Below are 23591 nucleotides of genomic sequence, written 5' to 3'. Positions count from 1 at the left end.
TCATTGCAAGTTTTTATAATCCTTTAGGATTAGTGAATTCTGTTATTGTAAGATATTATTTCAATCAATTTGTAAGTTAGGTTGGAATTCACTTATAGGAGATGATATCTTGACTGATTGGAACGTTATTATTAATTATTTAGGTTCAGTACCTTTTATTTGTGTTCCAATATTAAATTTGAGTTATGGTTTTTGCGATGCGAGCCTAAAAGCGTATGGGTGTTGTATTTATTTAAGAAGTAGTGCTGAGGGAATTGCGAATTCTTGTCTTGTTACTTCAAAATCAAGAGTTTCTACTTCGCTTAAAAATTTTATTTTTGTTATTTAGGTGCCACAAGAAGACCTACGGGTCGTGTCACAGAGCACTGCGGAAGTGCATTTAACCAGGGAGTTCACGCCTCCTTCCCTACCGTAGCGCGAAAGTATGTCCAAAGCTCGTTTCGAACCTCGATCTCCTGCTTATAAAGCAAGCGCTTTAACCACTGTGCCACGGCAGCTTAAAAATGCTATTTCTAAATTAGAATTAACGGCAATGTTATTATTAGCTAATTTGTTTTTAGTTGTATACTAAGAATTATCTTGTGTTTTAAATATTTCTTGCGTCAAGTTATTTTCTGATTCTATTTGCCTTAATTGGATAAACAATGTAAATAAAAAATATGAAGCATTTGTTCAGAAACGCTTAGAAAAATTCGTTCTTTGTATGATATTGATTTTTGGAGTTATATTGAAAGTGAAAGAAATCCCGCGGATATTATCTCGTGGTTGTAAATTTAGTACCTTTCAAAATAACGACCTTTGGTTTAAAGGTTCAAGTTTTCTATTCATTAATTTATTTCATGACCTTCATTTGATTTAAGCAAGCAAGGAGTTTTGTCTGAAGTCGCAACTTGTTTTGTTCGTATTATTAAAAAAGAATTCAATAATGATTTTTATTTAATAACTACTAATGAACTAAATGCGTATTTGTTGTGGAATAAATTTATTCAGAAAAGTATATTTAATAGCGAGTCTTACAACCAACTAGAAAGAGATTTATGATTTTTTACTGTTGATGAATTAATTCGTTGTCAAGGTCGTCTTAGTATCGTACCGATTCCCTTTGATCCTAAATTTCCTGTATACTTTGCTAATAAGAGTTACCTTTAAATTTAGTTATTTTACATTATCATTACATTACTATACATAGTGGTGATAAAGAAATACCAAATTAGTTAAGAACTAAGTTTTGGTTGACAAAAGCTCGTAGTTTAATCAAGACTATATAAATTGTTACATTTGCAGAAGTTTTGACAGTAAACCCTAAAAATATCCAAGTTCTCCGCCTCTACCCTTATCGAGAGTTAGTGATAAATATGCATTTAAGTACGTTGGAGTAGATCTACGCGGTCTAATTATGATTAAAAGTATTTATGAATCTAATATGATGTATGAAGCGTGGATATTTGTTGCTACATATTGTAGTAATTGTTTCCTTTATTTAGATTTGGTGCCCAATGGTACAGCGGAATCTTGCATTCGTGGTCTTCGACCTATTACTAGTCGCTTTGGCGCACCCTAACAATTCATAAGTGATAATGGTGTTCTAACTTCTCTGCGGAAGAAACCTATAGGTTTCTTTATAAAGCTTCACGACGTATACGAAGGGGATTTAACGTTCCAGCAGCTCCTTGGTGGGGAGGGATATTCGAAAGAATGATCCGAACCACCAAGAGAGTAATTAAAAAAGTACTTGGAACATCATGAGAAGCTTATGAAGAAATGAATACAATTCTGGCTGAAATTATAGTTACTATAAATAACCGGCCGATTGCATTTTTTTACGAGGTTCCTGGCGACGAACCATTAACCCCAAATCAACTCGTGTTGGGCCGAAAATTACCTTTAGAATCTGTGAATCTTAGTAACCTTTTACCTACAGACCAAGGTGATGATAAACAAAAGTATTTACACCAAAAAGCAATTTTGGATTTCTATTGGCATATTTCGAAAAAAGAATATTTAACAAATTTACGAGAATTGCATAAAAACGTGGCACACCGAAGTTGGGGATTTCAAACGAAAGTTAGCGATGTTGTGATAATCGACGATCTTAAAGTTCCACGTTCAGTGTGGAAAATGGGCGTTATACAAAGGTTACGATTTTCAAATGATGGTCAAGTACGTGTTGCCGAAATACGTGTTATCTCGGGAGATAAATCTCTTATTATTAAAAGAACAGCAAATAAACTATCTGTTAAAAAGACATTACGATATCAAAGAACAATCAACTCTAGTAACATTTGTGAATGAAAAGAGCATTAAGCATTTTAAATAACAATTTAAAAGTGCCGGCTGCAGTGTTGCGTTAGTTCGCTAACGTAGCAGCCAGTTGGTTTCTTGATATTATATATAAAAGAGAGGGCGCTCTTTTCGCTCTGTCTCTTGCGTTTCATATTATTCTACGTGTGACTTAGCGTATGCACTTAGCGGTCCAAGATTTTATTGTAAATAACGAGTCGTATCTTCAAGAAATATATTATAAAGTAATTTTATCTACGTGAGTTAATACTAGAGTCCCTTCTAAACTCTTTAAGGTCATTTTTTGAAAATTGACAAGGTTAGAATTTCTACATCAAGCAGTAATTTAAAAAGTCTTATACTTCTTGTTCACAAAATATTGACAGACAAACTGGCCGTGGAAATGATTAACTTTTACCTTGATGGTGCAATAGCTCTATAGCTAGTTCATCAAAATATGATTTAAGTTGTGATCTTGTCCTTTGGTTTTCTACAGATCTACTATCGTTTTCTCATGTTGATATGAAGGGTTTAAAAAGAATTCTTGCAAAAACATTGGATTAAAAATTTCCCACAGGTTCTGCTGTGAGTCAAGTTAAATTGCCTGATATGTACTGGAAAGTCTAAAAGATATTGATGCAGCAACAACTTTATTAGATGATTGGGCTGACAAGTACTAAAAAGTTAATTATATGGGTCTGAAGTGTTCCATTATTAATGAAAACTGGCATAAAAAATTTTTACTCTGGCATGTTTGCCTTTTAGAAAGTCATACAGGTGAAAGTTATCATAATTTTATTAAAGACATTGTTCAAGAAATTTTTCATTGGCGTTGTAGAGATATGAGGCTGCATACTGTGCAAGATGGTGCAGCAAGTATGATGAAAACCTCTAGACTTTTAGGCTCAAAGGATCCACAACATTGTGTGGCTCATATCTTGCATTTAATATTGACATGTAATGGCATAAACAATTGTACTGAAACAAAGTGTTTGTTAGAAAAATGCAGACGAATTGTAACCTGCCTGAACAAGCAACTTTACTTTTAGAGGAATCAAGTTGTGAAGCAGACATTAAATTATGCATCAATCTTTGAATTCTTGCTGAAGTGAAAGACATTGATGATTCAGAGCAGCAATTTCCCATATAAATTTATGATGAAGCAAACATGATTGAAGCAAACAATTTAGATATTGCTTGTAAAGAAAAATTAGATGATAGTTTCATAAAACTACAGCATAGAAGTCTAAAACAGCAAAGAGACACAAGATGGAATAGTGCTGTCTTTATGATAGAACCAATTAGCCAGTTATTAGATTCTGTAGAAATTTTACTTAAGAAATGTGGCAGACAAGACCTTTGTTTAGATAATAATGAACAAGCCTTGATTTCAGAATTGGTTGAATTTTTAAAATCATTAATCCATGTGGTCAGTGCTGGAAATTCACTTTCTATTTTGCCATTAGTTAAACGCAAAATTCTATAGTTTCTTTCAATTAATTCTTGAATTTGAATGAAATAAAAAAACTAAAGCAACATTGCTCCAAAAAAATTGACCAAAGACTTAAGTTGTCAAGTTCTGCAAAAATATGCTGTTTTTTAGATCCAGCCACAAAAGTTTTTTATACAAGAGATGAAATAAAGCAAAGTTTGTTAGAGAATGCTTTAAACATAAAAGTGACCTAATTAGACTTAATTCAAGGTATTCTATGTCTATACAACTAATAATATCAATAAAAGAAGTTTTTGTTTAGGAAAAAATTACTGAAATACAAATAAATTTTATTATTAAAACTATTATTTTTTTTATATTATTTAATTGAACACGGAGTAATTATTTATAATTGTTAGACATTTTGAAATATTTTCATTGAGTTCATCAAGTATCATTTATTTATAATTGATATCACTTTTGATTAAATTTATTTATCTGTTGTTAGTTATATCAGAGTCAGAAAATAATAAAGATTTAAAAACATGTCCTAGTGCTAAGCGACAGCTATTTCAAGAGATGAAGAAAAGTGTTACTTCTGCAGAAAAAAATTATCAAATTGATTCGGAAGTAGAGCGAATTATCTCTCATACACCTACGGCAGATGAAGAACTGGATTGTTTATTGTTTTGGCGAAATCATCAAGCACAGTATCCACACTTGCTTGGTGATTTCGCCAAGGCATTGCTTGCAAAAGAGTATTTTAGTATACCACCCTCGAGTGTATCTGTGAAGTCCATGCTATCATTAATTGGATTGAACTAAAAAAAAAACAATTTAAGTTCGTCCAACATGAACATGGTTCTCTTTATTCATGACAATATCTAATTTGATTTATAATTTTAATTGAAAGATAAAAGTTGTCTTAATTTAAACTTAAATTTGTTTTCTTTTTGTTGGAAACAATACTAATTATATTTCAGAGCAATTTGCGCAGCCAGAAGCCAGCAACTTTATTGGTCAGCCAGTATCAGCTAGTTGGTCAAGTTGCTTAGCTTTTAGCCAGCTGATATAAATATCAGCCAACATGACACATGTTCTAAGCATGGCTTTAATTCTAATAACATTAAATAAATTTCTAGCACTAGATTGTAATAATCATTAAACTTGTTTTGTATGTAACATATTTCAGATGTTGCTTTTTAGAAATATAAGTCAAGAAATGATAGTAGATAAGTAAAAAAAGATTTTAGGTGTCGCGATGACCTAATTCAGTTGATATAAAATGTCAAACAAAATAAGAAAAAACATTAACTAAGTACGTAATATACCGTAATATAAATTCTCGAGTTTTTGAAAAATTTTTATTGACAAAGCACAAGTACTACTTGAAGTAGAGTTTGCAGTAAGACTTAATAAGTTATTTGAATTTTCAGCCAAAACAGGCGAAACTTTTAAAGAAATTGCCGGTGTTAAATTAAACAAATTAGTTAATTTTTTAGATTGTAATTCATTTCTTGCTGACTTTTTTACATAATGTTTGCTGATGTCGGAAGGCATTGCAAAGAATTTGCAAACATTGAGAAGTGAATTTTACAAGCAACTTTAGTTTGGCAAACTTCATTTGGAGAGAGGGATCTTTTTAACTTTAAATTGGGAATTTTAATTTTATGAGCAATTAGGAATACCGCGTTTGACGGGACCCCACAGGGCTAGTTTACACTCTGAATACGTGAGTTTATTCAGAAACGTGGTTTCCAAATGCCAAAAAGTCAAACCAGTTGCAAAAATAATAATGTCGTTTTGCGAGATAAAAAAATAAGAGCATTGTGATAAGATTTCTATTTTTCAGTTCATTCATCAACTGTTATGCTGAACTTTCACCACACAAAAAGTGAGGTGAAAGTTCAGCATAACAGTTGATGAATGAACTGACACCTCCATTAAAAGGTATATAAATGTAACTCTTCACAATAAAGTTGCTTATAAATTGGGTCTTGTTATAATTGATGGTTCTTGTGATGCTTTCCGAAGAATTAGTGAAACAAAAATTGACAGAACTTGGTTTAGATTTTTCATACATAATTGCGACTACTCACGGTGGTGCTGCAGTGATGCAAAAATATGGACGGATAATTCCTGTAGAGAATCAACTGTGTCACAATTATGGTATTCATCTGGCCGTAACCGATGTTTTCTACAAAAATTTACGTATCAGCGACGACTGAACATGTTCAAGTGACGAATCAAATGAAGAAGTTGCCGATGAATATGATAATGCAAACCATTCCAAAGAACTTATTTTTAATCTTACTTCGGAAGAAGATAATGACTAAGATTCGGATTATAATGACAATGATTATCTTAAGAGATAGAACTGTAGCGATATTTTTAAAGATATCATAAAGAAAACTGCTCCTGGAAGCCGCAACAGAACATTTCGAGATGATGTCAACTCTGTATTGATTAATTCACGTTAACTGATTAAATTTTTTAAATTGTCAAGATTTCGTAACTCCATATTGCAAAAGCATGTTTTCGAACAAGAAAATAAATAACTGATGCTAAAACTTGATATTGAAACTCGGTGGAACTCCCCAGCAAACATTAAGTGGTCGCACCGCCAACGGACCGCCAACGAACCTTCCTAATATTATTTTTGTACTTCTCTTTGAATATAGACACTTATCTTTAGCGAAATTGTTTTTTATTTTTATTACATGACCGCATCCAAAACAATGCATAGATGACATTTTAAGCTTTTTGGAACTTATTAAATAACATTACTAGCTCAAACATGAAAAACCATTTAAAATAATAAAAGAAACTAATTGAAGATTGAGATTTAAATGTACAATTTACATATTACAATCAAAGTATAATTATTATCTAAAACATTATGTATAATCTCGATAAAATAATGTTTAAATTGCGTTTGACGACTCTATTTTTTCTAAATCTTTTCAATATGAAAAAAAAAAAATTTCACACTTCATTTGGATATTGCATACAGTAGAGAAACAATAACGTTAAACGAAAATCGCTTCACTTAACAGTCTGCAGACTTTTAATGTAGCCCTAAAAGAAGACACTGATATATTAATCGAAATGTAGAAATCAACCAGTTAAGAGATACTAGAATAAAATTAATAAACTAACCTTTTCAGTCTTTAAAGACATCTTTGGAAGGGCTTATATCAAATAGCGAGTTGATAGTAAGTAACTCCACGGTATTAGTGTATCTACATTCAGCAAAATGTAAATAAAACCAACATAATATTAATGTTAACACCTAGTTTAAAAAAAACAAAAGCATAGTTAATTAAAAAGCTGCGGAAATACTTTTAAAAAAACAATATAAAAGTAAAGTAATACACTATTACCTGACACCTGCATTTTTTAAAGTAAAACACCAGACCGTCATCTGTAATATCAAACATGTTATTTTTTCAAAAATGAAAATGTCATTATATATAATAAGACCCTTAAAATGACTGTTTAATTTACCTTAAAAAAAAACAGTTAAATTAGGATGGTTTAAATTACCTTAAAAAAAGGCTACCTGACATACTGACTCTCTATTTTCCACTATGTATGAGGATTTTAAATAAGGTCAAGTTTTTTTTTTTTCAATGTAAAACTACTAAACCTATTTTCAAAATAAAACTGCTATCATATAATAAAAAGATAAATAGTATTTGAAAAAGTTACTTTAGTGCCTGGCTGCAATCCAAGCAGTTTTTTAACCAATGGGAAAATAACCATTGAGGTGGCATAAGCGTAAATAATGTGCACATCAAAATTAGAAAAAATCCGAACATGAAAAAAGATAATAGTAATCAGAGGCACAATATTAAATCACAAGCATATTTCCACATAGGGGAACATGGGGCAAGATGACGAACGTTTCGAAAAACGCCTGTATCTTAGTCAATATCTGTCCCAAAAATTAAAACTTGATTTAAAAGTGATAAAAAATCAATCCGCGTCACTGATGTATCAAAAAACCACTCTAAAAGTAGAAAATAGCTGAGGAAAAACTCATTAAACGATGTTAATTCAAATCGTCATCTTGCCCCGCATACGGGGCAAGATGACGATTTGAGTTAACAAAATTTAAAACTTTAAGAAAAGAAAACTCTATGAGGCTATAAACGCCTCAAAAACCATCATCACAAATTCTTTTTTATTAAAAAAGTAATACAAATAAAGGTGTAACTTTTAAAACTAATAAATTATACAATTATATCGGTCAATGCAAAAAAAAACAGTAACAACCTAGTAATCAGTTTGTAGCAAACTCTAACGCAACAAAATAAAACTATTGTCAAACAAATATTGTATTTCGTAATAAAATAATGACTGAACAATACAAGAATAGCAAACAGTACAAGTAAACTTCCGTTTAATATAGATTACGGACAAGCCATCTTGCCCCGGTCATCTTGCCCCAGGCTAATACAATCTTTAAAATGAATCAGAATCAGTACATAATCAAATTATCATAGCCTAATACTTCTTGTATGGCTTCCAGTTTAATCAAATTAAATAAAAATCTTTCGCTTACCTTTAGCTGGTGATGTAGCGATGTATTAAATCAAGTCAAACGAGGATAAAAAGTTTTTTTCTTAATGTCGGAAAAACTTTTTTAATACTTAACTTTCGTCACAAAAATAACATTTAAAAAGAAACCATTGATAAATCTAGTAAAATTAATCTACTTCAATTTTAGCTAAAGTCAACTATTATATTTAGTTTTGCTTAAGAGATAACTGGGTCGTCATCTTGCCCCATTCGTCATCTTACCCCATGTTCCCCTACTGAGTTTTCATGAGAAGGTTTACGAAAATAGATTATAAAAGAAAAAAGGCAAACTTGTAGCTGAATTTCCTTTGATTTCCTTTCATTAGCATTAGAAGTTGAGCACCAAGTTAGTTCTTTTTATTTCAAAAATTTAGGCACCATTTCATTAGTTGTCATACATTTTTTTTTATTTCATACAATTTAATTTTTAAATGATTGATATGATCAGACAGTAGACTAACTTTTCAGAACTTGAATTATGCTGTATTTTTTTAACCATTACTACCAAAACTAAACTGATTCATACATACAAACATAGATACATAAAACCCCAACAGACCTTGTAAAAAAGACAAATGAACGTAAAAGAAGAATTATGACTTCTTAAACAGGCATCAATAATTATTACATAACTTTAGAATAAAGTGCAGCTGCTTGAGATAACAACAACTAACTCAATAACAAAGCTTCAAAATACTAAAACACCTCATTCATCATATACTCAACCTTATGATCAATAACCTAACATTTGTTAAGCTAAACTTTTATACAAAAAAGTTGCAGAAAAAGTTTATTCGAATAAATAAAATCTTTTTTTTTTGAAAGTATTTTTTTAAAAACTAAAAAAAAAAATCATACTATAAAAAATTAGATATTTCAATGTTTATTGTAAAGAAGGTCTTTTGAACTGAATAAAATTTCTTGATTTAATATAGACCTAATGAAGACAGCAGTTTCCTGTTTTTTTTTTTGCTGTTGTTATACCTTTCTTCACCAATTAGTACTGCAGGATTTCATTAAAAAGCTCCTAAGAATCAAAGCTAAATACAAATATCAGGTTATATAAATTGGATGGACCAAAATAACAACTCAAACAAATGTCAAGCTCGTTAAGACAAAAATGAATCGACATAACAGTTGCAAAGAATAGTTATTAACTATTCAGCACAAAAAAAAATGCATCTTCTAAGTAAAAAGATCAGATATATGATAAAAATTATAAACCCTGCCAATTAACCAAATTAAAGAATTTGGTTTATTGGCAGAAAGTGGTATAACAGTCGAAAATTGTTTAAAACCTTTCATAATTTAATTTAAAATCATTACTATTTAGACTCTCAGTATATTAATTCTGTGATAAAAACATTGCCAAATTTATTTGCAAGATGATTCACATTAGCTATTTTCTGGCGTTGTTTTGACCAAAAACTCTTTATTAAATAAACAACAACAATAAAATAATACTTGCTATTATTTTATTGTAGTTGTTTTAGTACTAGTATACTATTTAAGTATATTTTGATATAATAATATTATTATATCAAAATATATTTAAAAATAGTTATACCCTGCCTTTTTTATTGAAAAAAGCTTTGACTTTTTACTTTTTTACAAGAATGTTTATTTTAATATTTTATAGTTGGTTTCAATAAAAAAGGCAGGGTATATGTAATAAAATATCACATTCGCCTAAAATATTACATCCCCCATAGAAAAAATGAAAACGAGAAAGCGCTTTCGAGTTATTAGGCTGGGTGAATAAAAAAAATCAAGTGCTATTACTCAGTAGTTGCTATTACTCGGTAATTGGCTTTATGTGAATCACAGTTTTAGCAATTTTTTTTAAGTTTTTATTCACGTAAAGCTAAACAATTACTGAGTAAATTGCTTAATTTTACGTGAATAAAAGTTTGTGCCAAACTGTTGAAGTTTTTATTCACGTGATATTGACCAATTAATGAGTAAAAGCAATTGCTTTTTTTATTCACCCGGCCTATTGCACTTAGAAGTGTATCAAGTACGTCCGAAACATTCAATTATAAAAACAATATAATAAAAACGCAACAAGATTAATAAAAACGTTTTTTCTAATAATATACTATAAATGAAGTTAGCATGAAATGGTATTATATTTTAAGTTCATATTTACAAAATTTTGATGGAAATATATGTGACAATAGTGAAAAAAAGATTACACATGAGGGATGTAATATTCTAGATATTAAATACTAATCGTTTGCAATATTTTAGAAGATTGCATAGGGGGGATGTAATATTCTAAGTAAGAATTTCAGTTTCTTTTTGTGATATATACAGAAATTGCAAGTGATGGGTGTGATATTTTAAATACCAAATACTAATTGTTTGAAATATTGCATAAATTACTTCGAGGGCTGTAATCTTTTAGGAATATGCATAAGGGGGATGTGATATTTTAAGTAAGAATTTCAGTTTCTTTTTATGATATATACAGAGACTACACAGGGAAAACGTGATGTTCTAGATACCAAACACTAACCGTTTGAAATATTGTATGAATTACTTATGGGGATGTAATACTTTAGAAGCCTGCATAAGGGGGATGTGTTGTTTTAAGTAAGATATGTATCTCAAATAGTGTTAGCTATTTTTTGTTTCTTACAGCCTCGTTTGACAGCCTCGTTTGACAGCCTCGTTTGACAGCCTTGTTTGACAGCCTCGTTTGACAGCCTCGTTTGACAGCCTCATTTGACAGCCTAGTTTGACAGCCTCGTTTGACAGCCTCGTTTGATGGGGAGATCTTTAAAATAGAAATATATATTTAATTAAAGAGTTTTTAAAAAAATTAAGAATTTTTAAGATTTATAGTATTTTTTTAGCTTTTTAATGTTTTAATTTAATCTTTTATTTTCTTTAGATACGATTAAGCTAAAAATTGAAACATGCAAAGTTTTTCAACGAAGCCATGTATAAAACTTTGAAGGAGTTAAAGTTTTCATAAGATTCAAAATGAACGCAATGAAATTAAGTACAATATGTTTTATGCTAAATGTTTTCATATCTTAGTGCATAAATGTTTTACTAGTTTTAATGTAAAGAAAATTTTGAAGAAAATAAATAATTATCGTTTGTCATGTTTCATTTTTTTGTATATTTTGAAATTTTTCTCCTTTACGCCCACCTATGGGAGCTGAGGCGTGGGGGACTCGGGAAAGTTATAACTTTTTCAGATCTTTTTTTTTTGAATAATAGAAGCTTCTTCTTTTCTTAATAAAGGAACAATTTTAAAGAACTATTTTGAAATATTAACGTTTTTTTAGGCGGTTTGGTATGGGAGTTTAATGTGATTATTGAGTCTTCAGAGAGCTACTTTATGTTAGCCGACTCGGTGAGTTAATAAAATTTATTCCAGTTCAAAATTAGTAAAATTATACAGATTTTCAAAAGTGGCGGTTGTAAAGTTGACTAATAATTATTACGATAAATATAAATCATTTCAGATTAGGAGATATCAAATATCTACTGAACTGAAATGATAAAGAATAATGCACTAAAACTGAAAAAGATGGAAAAGATAAAGTATATAAACAATTTTGGGATTGTGATTATTTACGGTTAAGTAATTTGAAATGAAAACATTTTCAAACATTAAAACATGTTGATTATATTTGTTCTATGCCCACAGTGCCATCGGGATGCTTTCATGGTTTTAACAAAGATGGTCAGTGGTTTTAACAAAGATGATCGCTCGGAAAGGAATGAGCTTAAACAAAGTAAAGTAACATTATATTTGTAAATATATTAGTTGAGAGTTTATGACCAGTTGTTTTTGTTTAAAAGATATCTTTGTCAGACACTTGTCTTAGAAACCCATAGTTATTCAAAGGCGTTTAATTTTTATTACGCATAACACAGGTCTTTAAACATCTTTAAAAAACGTAGAAAAGAAAAATATTTTTTTAAATAATGTTAATCTGTAGAAGTTACTTGTATACTACGAAGTTGAAAAAGCACATTCATTGGTGGAAAGCGCAAACGGTAAATAGCATTTTGTAACAGATTCTTTTATATTTTTAATTAATGGTCTATGAGAACAAATTTTTTTGTATTTTAATTTATAGTCGGGTAAAACATTTTTTTAATATTTTAATTTATTGTCAAACATACATATTTCTTATTATTTTACTTTACGGTTGATTTTCAAGAGGAGGCAGAGAACGCAGAGACGCCAAAAAAAAGGCTTTGAAGTTAAAGATAGTGAAGGTATATATTAAAAACTTACCTTTTCATTTATAAGTGTTAGCGTTTTATTTAATTATGGTTTAAACTTGAACCTGATTTTGAAACTCACTTGTGTTTTAGATAATCAAACCAGGTGACAAAACAGTTCACTATATGGACCCTACGGGAGTGCTCATATTTCCATAAAAAAAAAAGAAATGAAATGGAAGTATGATATTAAGAATTAGGTATTGCTATGTCAAAATTTGTATTTACATCTTTTATAACTTTTTTACTATTATACTGTAGTTGTTACTTACAACAAAGATATGGTGTTTTAGAAAAGTTTGAAATATTAACATTACCATATGCTATACAAGCTGATGGTATATCATGTGGAGTATTCTGCATTAAGGTAACTTTATTTAAGAACCTTAATGAAAATGGATACATATAGAAAGTGGTACAGCTACTATTAGATAAAGTTTGCGAGATTCTTTCACTAAAAATGTTTACACTACTTCGATGTAAAATGATATCTAAAAAATAGGTAAAAAATAAAAAAAATGATGCAAAATTAGATAAATAGGTCAGAAATGTTGGCAGAATAGTTTGTGTCGCATTTGTGGAAGTGAAATCGGTGGAAAAAAATAAAAAAAAGATAAATGGGTAATAAAATATATTTTAATAACAACTTCAAATAGAAAAAAATATTTTAAATTTAAAAATGAAAATTAAATATATTTATTTTTAGATAAAATGTGATATTTTTATCTCAAATCGATGGTACCATATGGGTATCATCGATTTGGGATACAAATATCACATTTTATCTAAAAATGGGATGCGTTGTTTTTAGAAATGAAACTTTATTTTGTTGTGAACATATTTATATGTAAATGTTATAATAAATGAAACATTGCAAATTGTAGTTATATCTTTTTCTTCAAAATTTTTTGTAAATTGAACCAAGTAAAATGTTTATGCACTAAGAGATAAAAACACAATGTTAAAAATTTGTTTTTCTTAATTTCATTGAGTTCTTGTATCGTTATAATACTTTAACTTGTCCAAAGTCATGACTTGATTGAACAATATTGCATTTTTTATTTGTTAGCTCAATTGAATCTGAAAAAATTAGAAGATTAAACTAAAACATAAGTGTAAAAAAGACTGAAGTATAAATAAAAATTCTAAAGGTTATTTAAACCTCTTAAAATAAATATATATATATTTTTGAAAAATCTTCCAGTACATCAAGACTACAAGAAATAAGAAATACCTACCACTATTTGAGTAATCTCTGTATATATATTGCAAAAAAAAAGCTAAAATTCATACTTAAAATATCAAATCCCCCCTACGAAGGCTTCTAAACTATTTCCCTAAGTAACTCATATAATATTTTAAACAATTAGTATTTGGTATCTAGAATATCACATACCCCTGTGTAGTCTCTATATATATCAAAAAAAAGAAGCTGAATATCTTACTTAAAATATCACACCCCCTCCCCCCCCTATGTAGATTTCTACAATATTATATCCCCCTAAGTAATTCATACAATACTTCAAACGATTAGTACTTGGTATTTAAAATATCACATCCATCCACAATTTCTGTATATATAAAAAAAGAAACTGAAACTCATACTTAAAGTATCACATCCCGCTATGCAATCTTCTAAAATATTGCCAACGAAGTGTATTTAAGTGCAATTACTCAAAAGCGCTTTCTCGTTCTCATTTTTTCTATGGGGGATGTGATATTTTAGGCGGATGTGATATTTTATTACATATAACTATTTTTAATATATATATATATATATATATATATATATATATATATATATATATATATATATATATATATATATATATATATATATATATATATATATATATATATATATATATATATATATATATATATATATATATATATATATGTATATACACACATTTATATACAGTTAAATTATAAATAAATATATATCTAATAAATATAGCAAGAAATAAGTGATTGTTTTCTTTAAACAATATCACAATGTAATTTATTGTATCATTTTTAATTAATATTTAAATAAATAATGCTTCAAGTCACCAATTTTATTTGAAATAAACATTTAAATTTATACCACGATAATCATATGTTTTTAACTATCACAAAATATAACTTTAATTTAATTAAATTAATTTAAATTTAAATTATAACTTTATTTTTTATGTTAAATAAAATCTAGTAAGAATTTGTATTATTTGATATTTTTAAAATATTTAATATCTATAATCTGCTAATTTATAAGTAAAAGACCTTGTTATAAAACAATTACTTTATATTCCAGTGTATTTATACAATACACAATACAGAACTTAAATAGATCATTGTCGAAGCTTATAAACGCTTATTTTTAACCAAGCTCTGGCTAGATGTTAGTTAAACTACAGCTTACCGCGAGGTGTTTACCGATGCTGGCATGCCATTTTAAAAATGCTAAGCGTTTTGCCGCTCTTCAGCCGGCAACGGCAAGCCAACAAAAATTGGCATAGCGGACCTTCTGGTTTTTTGCAACGGCGGCAAGCCGCATTAGGTTTTACAGTGGACCAGCACCGTTATACCGGCACCGGCTTTACGCTTCACGGTCCGCTGAAAGCATGTCTGCTGGGTCTTTGGTTCCCATGATTAAAAGGTTGTTAAAATTGAAACCATGCATTTATAAAGCAGTTTTGGATATTGGAACGAATAGTTTTTATGAGGAAGTTGATTTTAAAGTTTTAGGAGATATTTTAAAAGTGTTAAAACCTATTGAATTGGCTGTTAAGGAGCTAGGTAAGGTTAATTCAACTATTATGACCAGTGAAGGTGTTCACATGTTTTTGTTCAAAAATCTTTCTGAACAAACGTCTAACTTAAGTGTAGCGATGCTAAATTCCCTCAAAAAGCGATACGTTGAGCGACGCAACAAAGATTTAGTGTCACAAATGAGATAATAATAAGATAAAAATAACGATGGCTTCAAATATTTATCAAAGTCAGCAATTATTCAATAAGAAAAAAATATAATTAAACCAAATTTTACCAAAGTATTGGATAGTGTCAATGCCGAATCATCGGATGAAGAAGTTGCTGAAGAAGCCAGTAATAACCTTAAGACACAGTTAAAACAATTCCTAACAAAGATGGTTTTTTTCTAACCAAAGATTAATTGTTTTGATCCATTTTCAGAGATATTAAGGGAGTTTAAGCAGTTTGATGCAAGTGGAGTTCGAACATCGAATTTAATTAAGATTGATACTGCTCTCAAAACAATTCAGCTCACGTCAACATCCAGCGAAAGAACTTTTTCGGTTGCAGGTAACTTTTTAACTTAGCTTCGAAACCGAATGAATTTTGACATATTAAATGCATTAATTTTTTAAAATACTATTTTCTGGAACGTTAAATTATTGAGTTATTACTGCTTGATAAAATATTTTTCAATATTTTAAATTTAATTTTTAGATTTTATTAATTTAGACATTTAATTTTCAGATATTAAAAAGTAAAATAAAATAAAATTTTAAATTTCCTTTTTCTATTTTATTTTTTATTTTCATAAAGTTTTTTAAGGATTAGGCCAAACTTTTTTAATGTTTTTTATAAATACCGCGCAATACCGGTTTATACCGGTATTGAACTTGTTTGAATACCGAAAACCGGTATTATAATTTCCGGTATATTGGAAACTCTATCAATATAAAATTAGAAAGTAGAAATCAAGTTTAAAAGTTGTTTTCAACAAGAAATTGAAATTTTGTTTATTAAATATACTACTTTTTCGTTATTAGTTGTATACTATAATCCTGATTCAATCAACTACAATTTAATGCGGGTTTTTTAAATGAAATAAATTGATTTTAGAAAATGTCTCTACACATTAATTATCACACTAATTCACTAAGAACAGATATCGATGATGCATCAAAAGTTTCAAGGAAGAGAAAACAATTTATTTTATAGGGTTTCCTTTACAGAGTTTTACCTCTAATGGACTTCCTACAAATGGAGAAATGCTCAGTAGGTATTACTGGCTTAATCTCGAAAAAATTACACTTGTTAACATATTAAAACATGTTAAAAATATTAGAAAGTTGACATTTTTAATGTTAACTTTTTAATATTTTTTAGCACCACACAGATCAATATCAAAATTGGTTGTCCAATTGCTTCCGGGAAGACTTTTTAAGATGCTCCAGATTTGCTGTTGGAGTGTGCAGAAAAAATACAAAAAAGATAATTACTGGAGTCTGTATTCTGAGGGAGCTCGTCAATTTATGGGAGTGTACCTAGCAAATTATCAAGACCAGAGTTACCAGAAAAGTCAAGAAATACCAAACTTTAAAAATGCTAAAAACACTAGAACTTCCAGAGGGTAGCTACAAAAAGAAGGTGAACACTTTTTTGATTGAGAGCAGTACTCTCTTTTCTATTTATAAAACAAATATATAATTGTAATCATTCAATAAATAGGGATGATGAGGCTAAGAGGAAAGACATAAAATTCTTGATGAATTGTCTAAGAGGCAATATGGCCGAATTTGGGAACATGGGCAATAAATTTTGCAAAAATGCTCACAGGGCGCAAGAAAAGATAATTAAAATGTCTGAGAAAATCCAAAGACGTGAAGATAAAAATAAGAAAAAAGAGAGTAACTATTCGGACGGTAACTTTTTAAGCACATATATTCGGACGGTAACTTTTTAAGCACATATAGGGACAATAAAACTGAATTTGACGAACTGTATTTACCTCGAACTAAAGTCCAGAAAAAACAAAATAGATTTCCTTACTTAACTGAGGTTTGCCTTCAGGATCAGTATGAGAGACATTCTTTACAAATGGATTCAAATTATAACCAGATTTGGGATTGGAGTCAGGCCGGGTATGTGCCTTTTGTAATCTCTTTACAAGCCTGATGGAGTTAATATTAATAATATGTCGATATCAAGATAAACTCAAATCAGAAAAACTCATAATCTTGTGGTGTTTGAGACACAGATAATTAAAGAGGGAAACAAAGATGAAATAAGAGGTTTAAAAGTGACACAACATCCAGTAACACTGGCAAATATAAAGGTGCGTAAGCTTTATTATTTCCTATGCCCTTAAAAGACTGGTTCTCTAATTAATTTGCAGACATGACATCTATGAAAAGCACGTAGTTCATGTGATGAAATATATATTTGATCAAATAAGTGGTCCCAGCAAAAAAATTTATGTAATTCTCCAAAAACTATGGCCGCAGATTTACAAAGATGTAAACAAACATGAGAGAATTGTAAAGTTTGACTGGTTTCAAGATGCTTTTAGGCCCGGCTCATTACTGTTCAAACTTGCCTTGGATATAAAATTTTTTGTATCACAGGCCCTCATAAGAATATATTCCAAGAAGGTGATTACAAGTATCTTTATGAGCTTCTGGCATTTTTCTTGAAGCAAAGTTATCGAGCTCATCCTGAAGCAAGATTTATGGCTAGCTGTATATACTTACTGGAGATTCAGATGACTCAAATGTTATCCTGCTAATTTCGAGGCAGTTAGAAAAAATAAACCATCTAAAAGCAGCCACCAACTATATTTTATTTTTTCATGGACTCTTCTAAAAAACCCAAATACTTCTCAAGCATCTTCAAATGATTTAATGACGTTCAATATTGCATTTTAGCTACAAACAGTAGAAGAAATTAAAGAATTTGCAGTAATAGGAAGGGTTCTTTACCAGAATCTTATGTGTCATACTTGGTATCTGTGCCCGCAACAAATAAATTTTGCTCTTGCTGATAAGGATCTGAAAACCGAAGTTAAGACCATCATGTTAAATAAGCTGCTTTCTTATGATATCATGGAGTTAAAAGATCTGACTAAAAAGAAGCCTGAAACTCATGTTGAAATTATTCCTACATCAAAATCAGAAGATTTTGTCAACTTTGTCAATTTTGTCAATTTTGTCGAGCAGTCATACCTTTTGTCCTTGCTATAGGAGATCTCCAAGAAAAAACTTCTGCTATGGAAAGAAAAAGGCATCGAAGGATGTGAAAATGAAGAAGTTTCCCAGTCTTTTACTTACTTTTTAGTGTGTACGAACACTTGCAGTTGTAAGTGACTGTGCAGAATGCCACATTAATTAGTTCAAGATTTCATTTAGAGTACACACAATGAAGACAGAATTCCCTCAAGGTTTTTTGTTCAATAGGATGAAATGTAAATGGAATTTTTCAGCTGTTATTAATGATAATGATTGTTGATGTATAAGTAATACCTTTTATAAATTTATGTATTAGTAATTTGGGTAGTTCAAAGGAAACGGCAAAAGATTTTAAAGAACGCTATAAAAAAAGATCTTAAATCTATTTAGTTTCTATTCTATAATACTATTTGTACTTTACTATACTTATTTCTGTTTTATAATACTATTTGTATTCATAATATTGTTTTATGTTATATTGCAATATTATAATAAAATAAACTATAAGAATATAATACTAATTTTGGTTTAAAGTAAATGATAAATTAAATCTCTAAAGTTATTTTTTCATTTATTACAATAAAATTGAATAATTGATTTGAGGTTGAAACCTTGATATTCCAGGGGCAGATACAGCATTTTTTGATGTTTGAGATAAGTGGATTTTTGATGTTTGAGATAAAAGAGTAACCCCTTAAATTAAGGGGGGAGGGGTATAACTTTTTATGGTCATAGTTTTTGAAGACTAAAAGATTGTTGTGTGAATTTTTTGCAAAACATCGATATTCCAAGAGTTCATTTTAAAGAAGACATAATGAATAATGGTTAAGCTGAATGTGATGAGGTTGCAAACTAAGTTTGCAATCACAGCACATTCAGGTGAACCACTAAAGCATTATTAAAATGCAGCCTGTGATAATTGAGTTGTATCTTACCCAAGGCCAACAACCATATTATATTTAAATTTTTTTTTGTTGTCAAGTGAAACCCCATTGACACCAAAACAGCATTTAAATAAAACGCGCCTAAATCGTGTCTTAATCAAAACAACATCGCTAGGTTGTTTTATTCAAATAGCTTCTGCGCTTTCTCCGTGGAGTTAACACCATTTCTAAACTTGATGTGAATGAAATAATATAAAATATGTTTAAAAAACTGCTGTTGAAACTTGTTTTATTTTGGTGTGAATGGGGTATTGGACTTCAAAAAAAAGCTTGAGCAAATGCCTTAACGAAAGTTTCAAGATCGCGCTTGAGAAAGTCAAACTTGAAAAACTTAAAAGGCGTTACAAAAATTATTTAAAGTTACAAAAATAAATGAAAAGGTGTTACAAAAATAACGATTTTAACTTTTGTATTTTATTTTTATTAAAACTTGGTAATTTAATTAAAAACACTAGCAGTGGCGGATCCAGCATTTTTTAATCTTTGAGACATGGAGCTAACTCCAAGCATTTATATGTTTATACTTATATCAAATAATGAGGGTTTGCAAAAAATTGCGATGATTAGAGGATTGGAACAAAAAAGCCCTAAAATTATCGTAACACCTGCTTCAAACATGAGAGCAACAAGTTGATGAAATATTTTGTGAACTATTCTCAACTAGACTTATATTCATCAATAATTCTAAAGTTTCATAGTATTATCTCTAAGTGTTCAAAAATTATGACCATATCAAAATTACAACCCCCTCAAATTGAGGGGGTTTAAACTTTATATGATCATAATTTTTGAATGCTTAGAGATAATACTATGAAACTTTAAAATTATTGATGAATTTAAGTCTAGTTGAGAATAGTACAAAAATATTTCATCAACTTGTTGCTCTCATGTTTGGGGCAGGTGTTGCAAAAATTTTGGGGCTTTTTTGTTCCCAGCCTCCAATCATCGCAATTTTTTGCAAACCCTCATTATTTGACATAAGCACAAACATATAAATGTTTGGAGTTAGCTCCATGTCTGGAAGTTAGCTATCTCAAAGATTAAAAAATGCTGGATCCGCCACTGACTAGATTTAAATGAACATGCTCATGTTACCTTCTATTTAGTCCAAGACTCTACGACGTAACAGCTGCTTGAAATTCAAATGACATATATGCTTGCGATTATCAGAAAAGCATATATTTCAAACATAGGGTTGTTGCTATTCATTTTTCTTTTTGAAATTTTTATCAAAAAGAAATTTAACTCCAACAAGGCTGCTAGTAAACACTAATTACGTTGGGATTTAGAAGAAAACTAATTAAAATTATGACAACAGTTTTCAATACTAGGACAAATATGATACTTATAGAGGTAGAGAACAAAATCAAAAGAAGAAAATGGTTAACACAAGTTAGATTTCATCTAATGTACGACAGAACCTATTTTTGTTATAACGATTAACAATAACAATAGAACGATAGAATCAAAATCTGTATAGTTCAGGGGCGGATCTAGCATTTTATGGCCTTTTAGAAAGTAGAAATCAAGTTTAAAAGTTGTTTTCAACAAGAAATTGAAATTTTGTTTATTAAATATACTACTTTTTCGTTATTAGTTGTATACTATAATCCTGATTCAATCAACTACAATTTAATGCGGGTTTTTTAAATGAAATAAATTGATTTTAGAAAATGTCTCTACACATTAATTATCACACTAATTCACTAAGAACAGATATCGATGATGCATCAAAAGTTTCAAGGAAGAGAAAACAATTTATTTTATAGGGTTTCCTTTACAGAGTTTTACCTCTAATGGACTTCCTACAAATGGAGAAATGCTCAGTAGGTATTACTGGCTTAATCTCGAAAAAATTACACTTGTTAACATATTAAAACATGTTAAAAATATTAGAAAGTTGACATTTTTAATGTTAACTTTTTAATATTTTTTAGCACCACACAGATCAATATCAAAATTGGTTGTCCAATTGCTTCCGGGAAGACTTTTTAAGATGCTCCAGATTTGCTGTTGGAGTGTGCAGAAAAAATACAAAAAAGATAATTACTGGAGTCTGTATTCTGAGGGAGCTCGTCAATTTATGGGAGTGTACCTAGCAAATTATCAAGACCAGAGTTACCAGAAAAGTCAAGAAATACCAAACTTTAAAAATGCTAAAAACACTAGAACTTCCAGAGGGTAGCTACAAAAAGAAGGTGAACACTTTTTTGATTGAGAGCAGTACTCTCTTTTCTATTTATAAAACAAATATATAATTGTAATCATTCAATAAATAGGGATGATGAGGCTAAGAGGAAAGACATAAAATTCTTGATGAATTGTCTAAGAGGCAATATGGCCGAATTTGGGAACATGGGCAATAAATTTTGCAAAAATGCTCACAGGGCGCAAGAAAAGATAATTAAAATGTCTGAGAAAATCCAAAGACGTGAAGATAAAAATAAGAAAAAAGAGAGTAACTATTCGGACGGTAACTTTTTAAGCACATATATTCGGACGGTAACTTTTTAAGCACATATAGGGACAATAAAACTGAATTTGACGAACTGTATTTACCTCGAACTAAAGTCCAGAAAAAACAAAATAGATTTCCTTACTTAACTGAGGTTTGCCTTCAGGATCAGTATGAGAGACATTCTTTACAAATGGATTCAAATTATAACCAGATTTGGGATTGGAGTCAGGCCGGGTATGTGCCTTTTGTAATCTCTTTACAAGCCTGATGGAGTTAATATTAATAATATGTCGATATCAAGATAAACTCAAATCAGAAAAACTCATAATCTTGTGGTGTTTGAGACACAGATAATTAAAGAGGGAAACAAAGATGAAATAAGAGGTTTAAAAGTGACACAACATCCAGTAACACTGGCAAATATAAAGGTGCGTAAGCTTTATTATTTCCTATGCCCTTAAAAGACTGGTTCTCTAATTAATTTGCAGACATGACATCTATGAAAAGCACGTAGTTCATGTGATGAAATATATATTTGATCAAATAAGTGGTCCCAGCAAAAAAATTTATGTAATTCTCCAAAAACTATGGCCGCAGATTTACAAAGATGTAAACAAACATGAGAGAATTGTAAAGTTTGACTGGTTTCAAGATGCTTTTAGGCCCGGCTCATTACTGTTCAAACTTGCCTTGGATATAAAATTTTTTGTATCACAGGCCCTCATAAGAATATATTCCAAGAAGGTGATTACAAGTATCTTTATGAGCTTCTGGCATTTTTCTTGAAGCAAAGTTATCGAGCTCATCCTGAAGCAAGATTTATGGCTAGCTGTATATACTTACTGGAGATTCAGATGACTCAAATGTTATCCTGCTAATTTCGAGGCAGTTAGAAAAAATAAACCATCTAAAAGCAGCCACCAACTATATTTTATTTTTTCATGGACTCTTCTAAAAAACCCAAATACTTCTCAAGCATCTTCAAATGATTTAATGACGTTCAATATTGCATTTTAGCTACAAACAGTAGAAGAAATTAAAGAATTTGCAGTAATAGGAAGGGTTCTTTACCAGAATCTTATGTGTCATACTTGGTATCTGTGCCCGCAACAAATAAATTTTGCTCTTGCTGATAAGGATCTGAAAACCGAAGTTAAGACCATCATGTTAAATAAGCTGCTTTCTTATGATATCATGGAGTTAAAAGATCTGACTAAAAAGAAGCCTGAAACTCATGTTGAAATTATTCCTACATCAAAATCAGAAGATTTTGTCAACTTTGTCAATTTTGTCAATTTTGTCGAGCAGTCATACCTTTTGTCCTTGCTATAGGAGATCTCCAAGAAAAAACTTCTGCTATGGAAAGAAAAAGGCATCGAAGGATGTGAAAATGAAGAAGTTTCCCAGTCTTTTACTTACTTTTTAGTGTGTACGAACACTTGCAGTTGTAAGTGACTGTGCAGAATGCCACATTAATTAGTTCAAGATTTCATTTAGAGTACACACAATGAAGACAGAATTCCCTCAAGGTTTTTTGTTCAATAGGATGAAATGTAAATGGAATTTTTCAGCTGTTATTAATGATAATGATTGTTGATGTATAAGTAATACCTTTTATAAATTTATGTATTAGTAATTTGGGTAGTTCAAAGGAAACGGCAAAAGATTTTAAAGAACGCTATAAAAAA

The 23591-nt window shown here is 29.8% G+C and overlaps 1 protein-coding gene across 1 annotated transcript; it reads left to right on the top strand.

Moving 5' to 3' along the window:
- Positions 1 to 1761: 1761 nt before the first annotated feature.
- On the top strand, positions 1762 to 2292 carry LOC136082604 (uncharacterized). Its single transcript, XM_065802018.1, has one exon. It carries the CDS (start codon positions 1762 to 1764, stop codon positions 2290 to 2292), a length of 531 nt encoding a protein of 176 aa, XP_065658090.1.
- Positions 2293 to 23591: the final 21299 nt, after the last annotated feature.

Source organism: Hydra vulgaris, chromosome 07 (genome assembly GCF_038396675.1).
Source record: "Hydra vulgaris chromosome 07, alternate assembly HydraT2T_AEP".
Lineage (NCBI taxonomy): Eukaryota > Metazoa > Cnidaria > Hydrozoa > Anthoathecata > Hydridae > Hydra > Hydra vulgaris.
The sequence above is the reverse complement of the archived record's forward strand: the minus strand, read 5'-3'. Positions and strand labels throughout refer to the sequence as shown.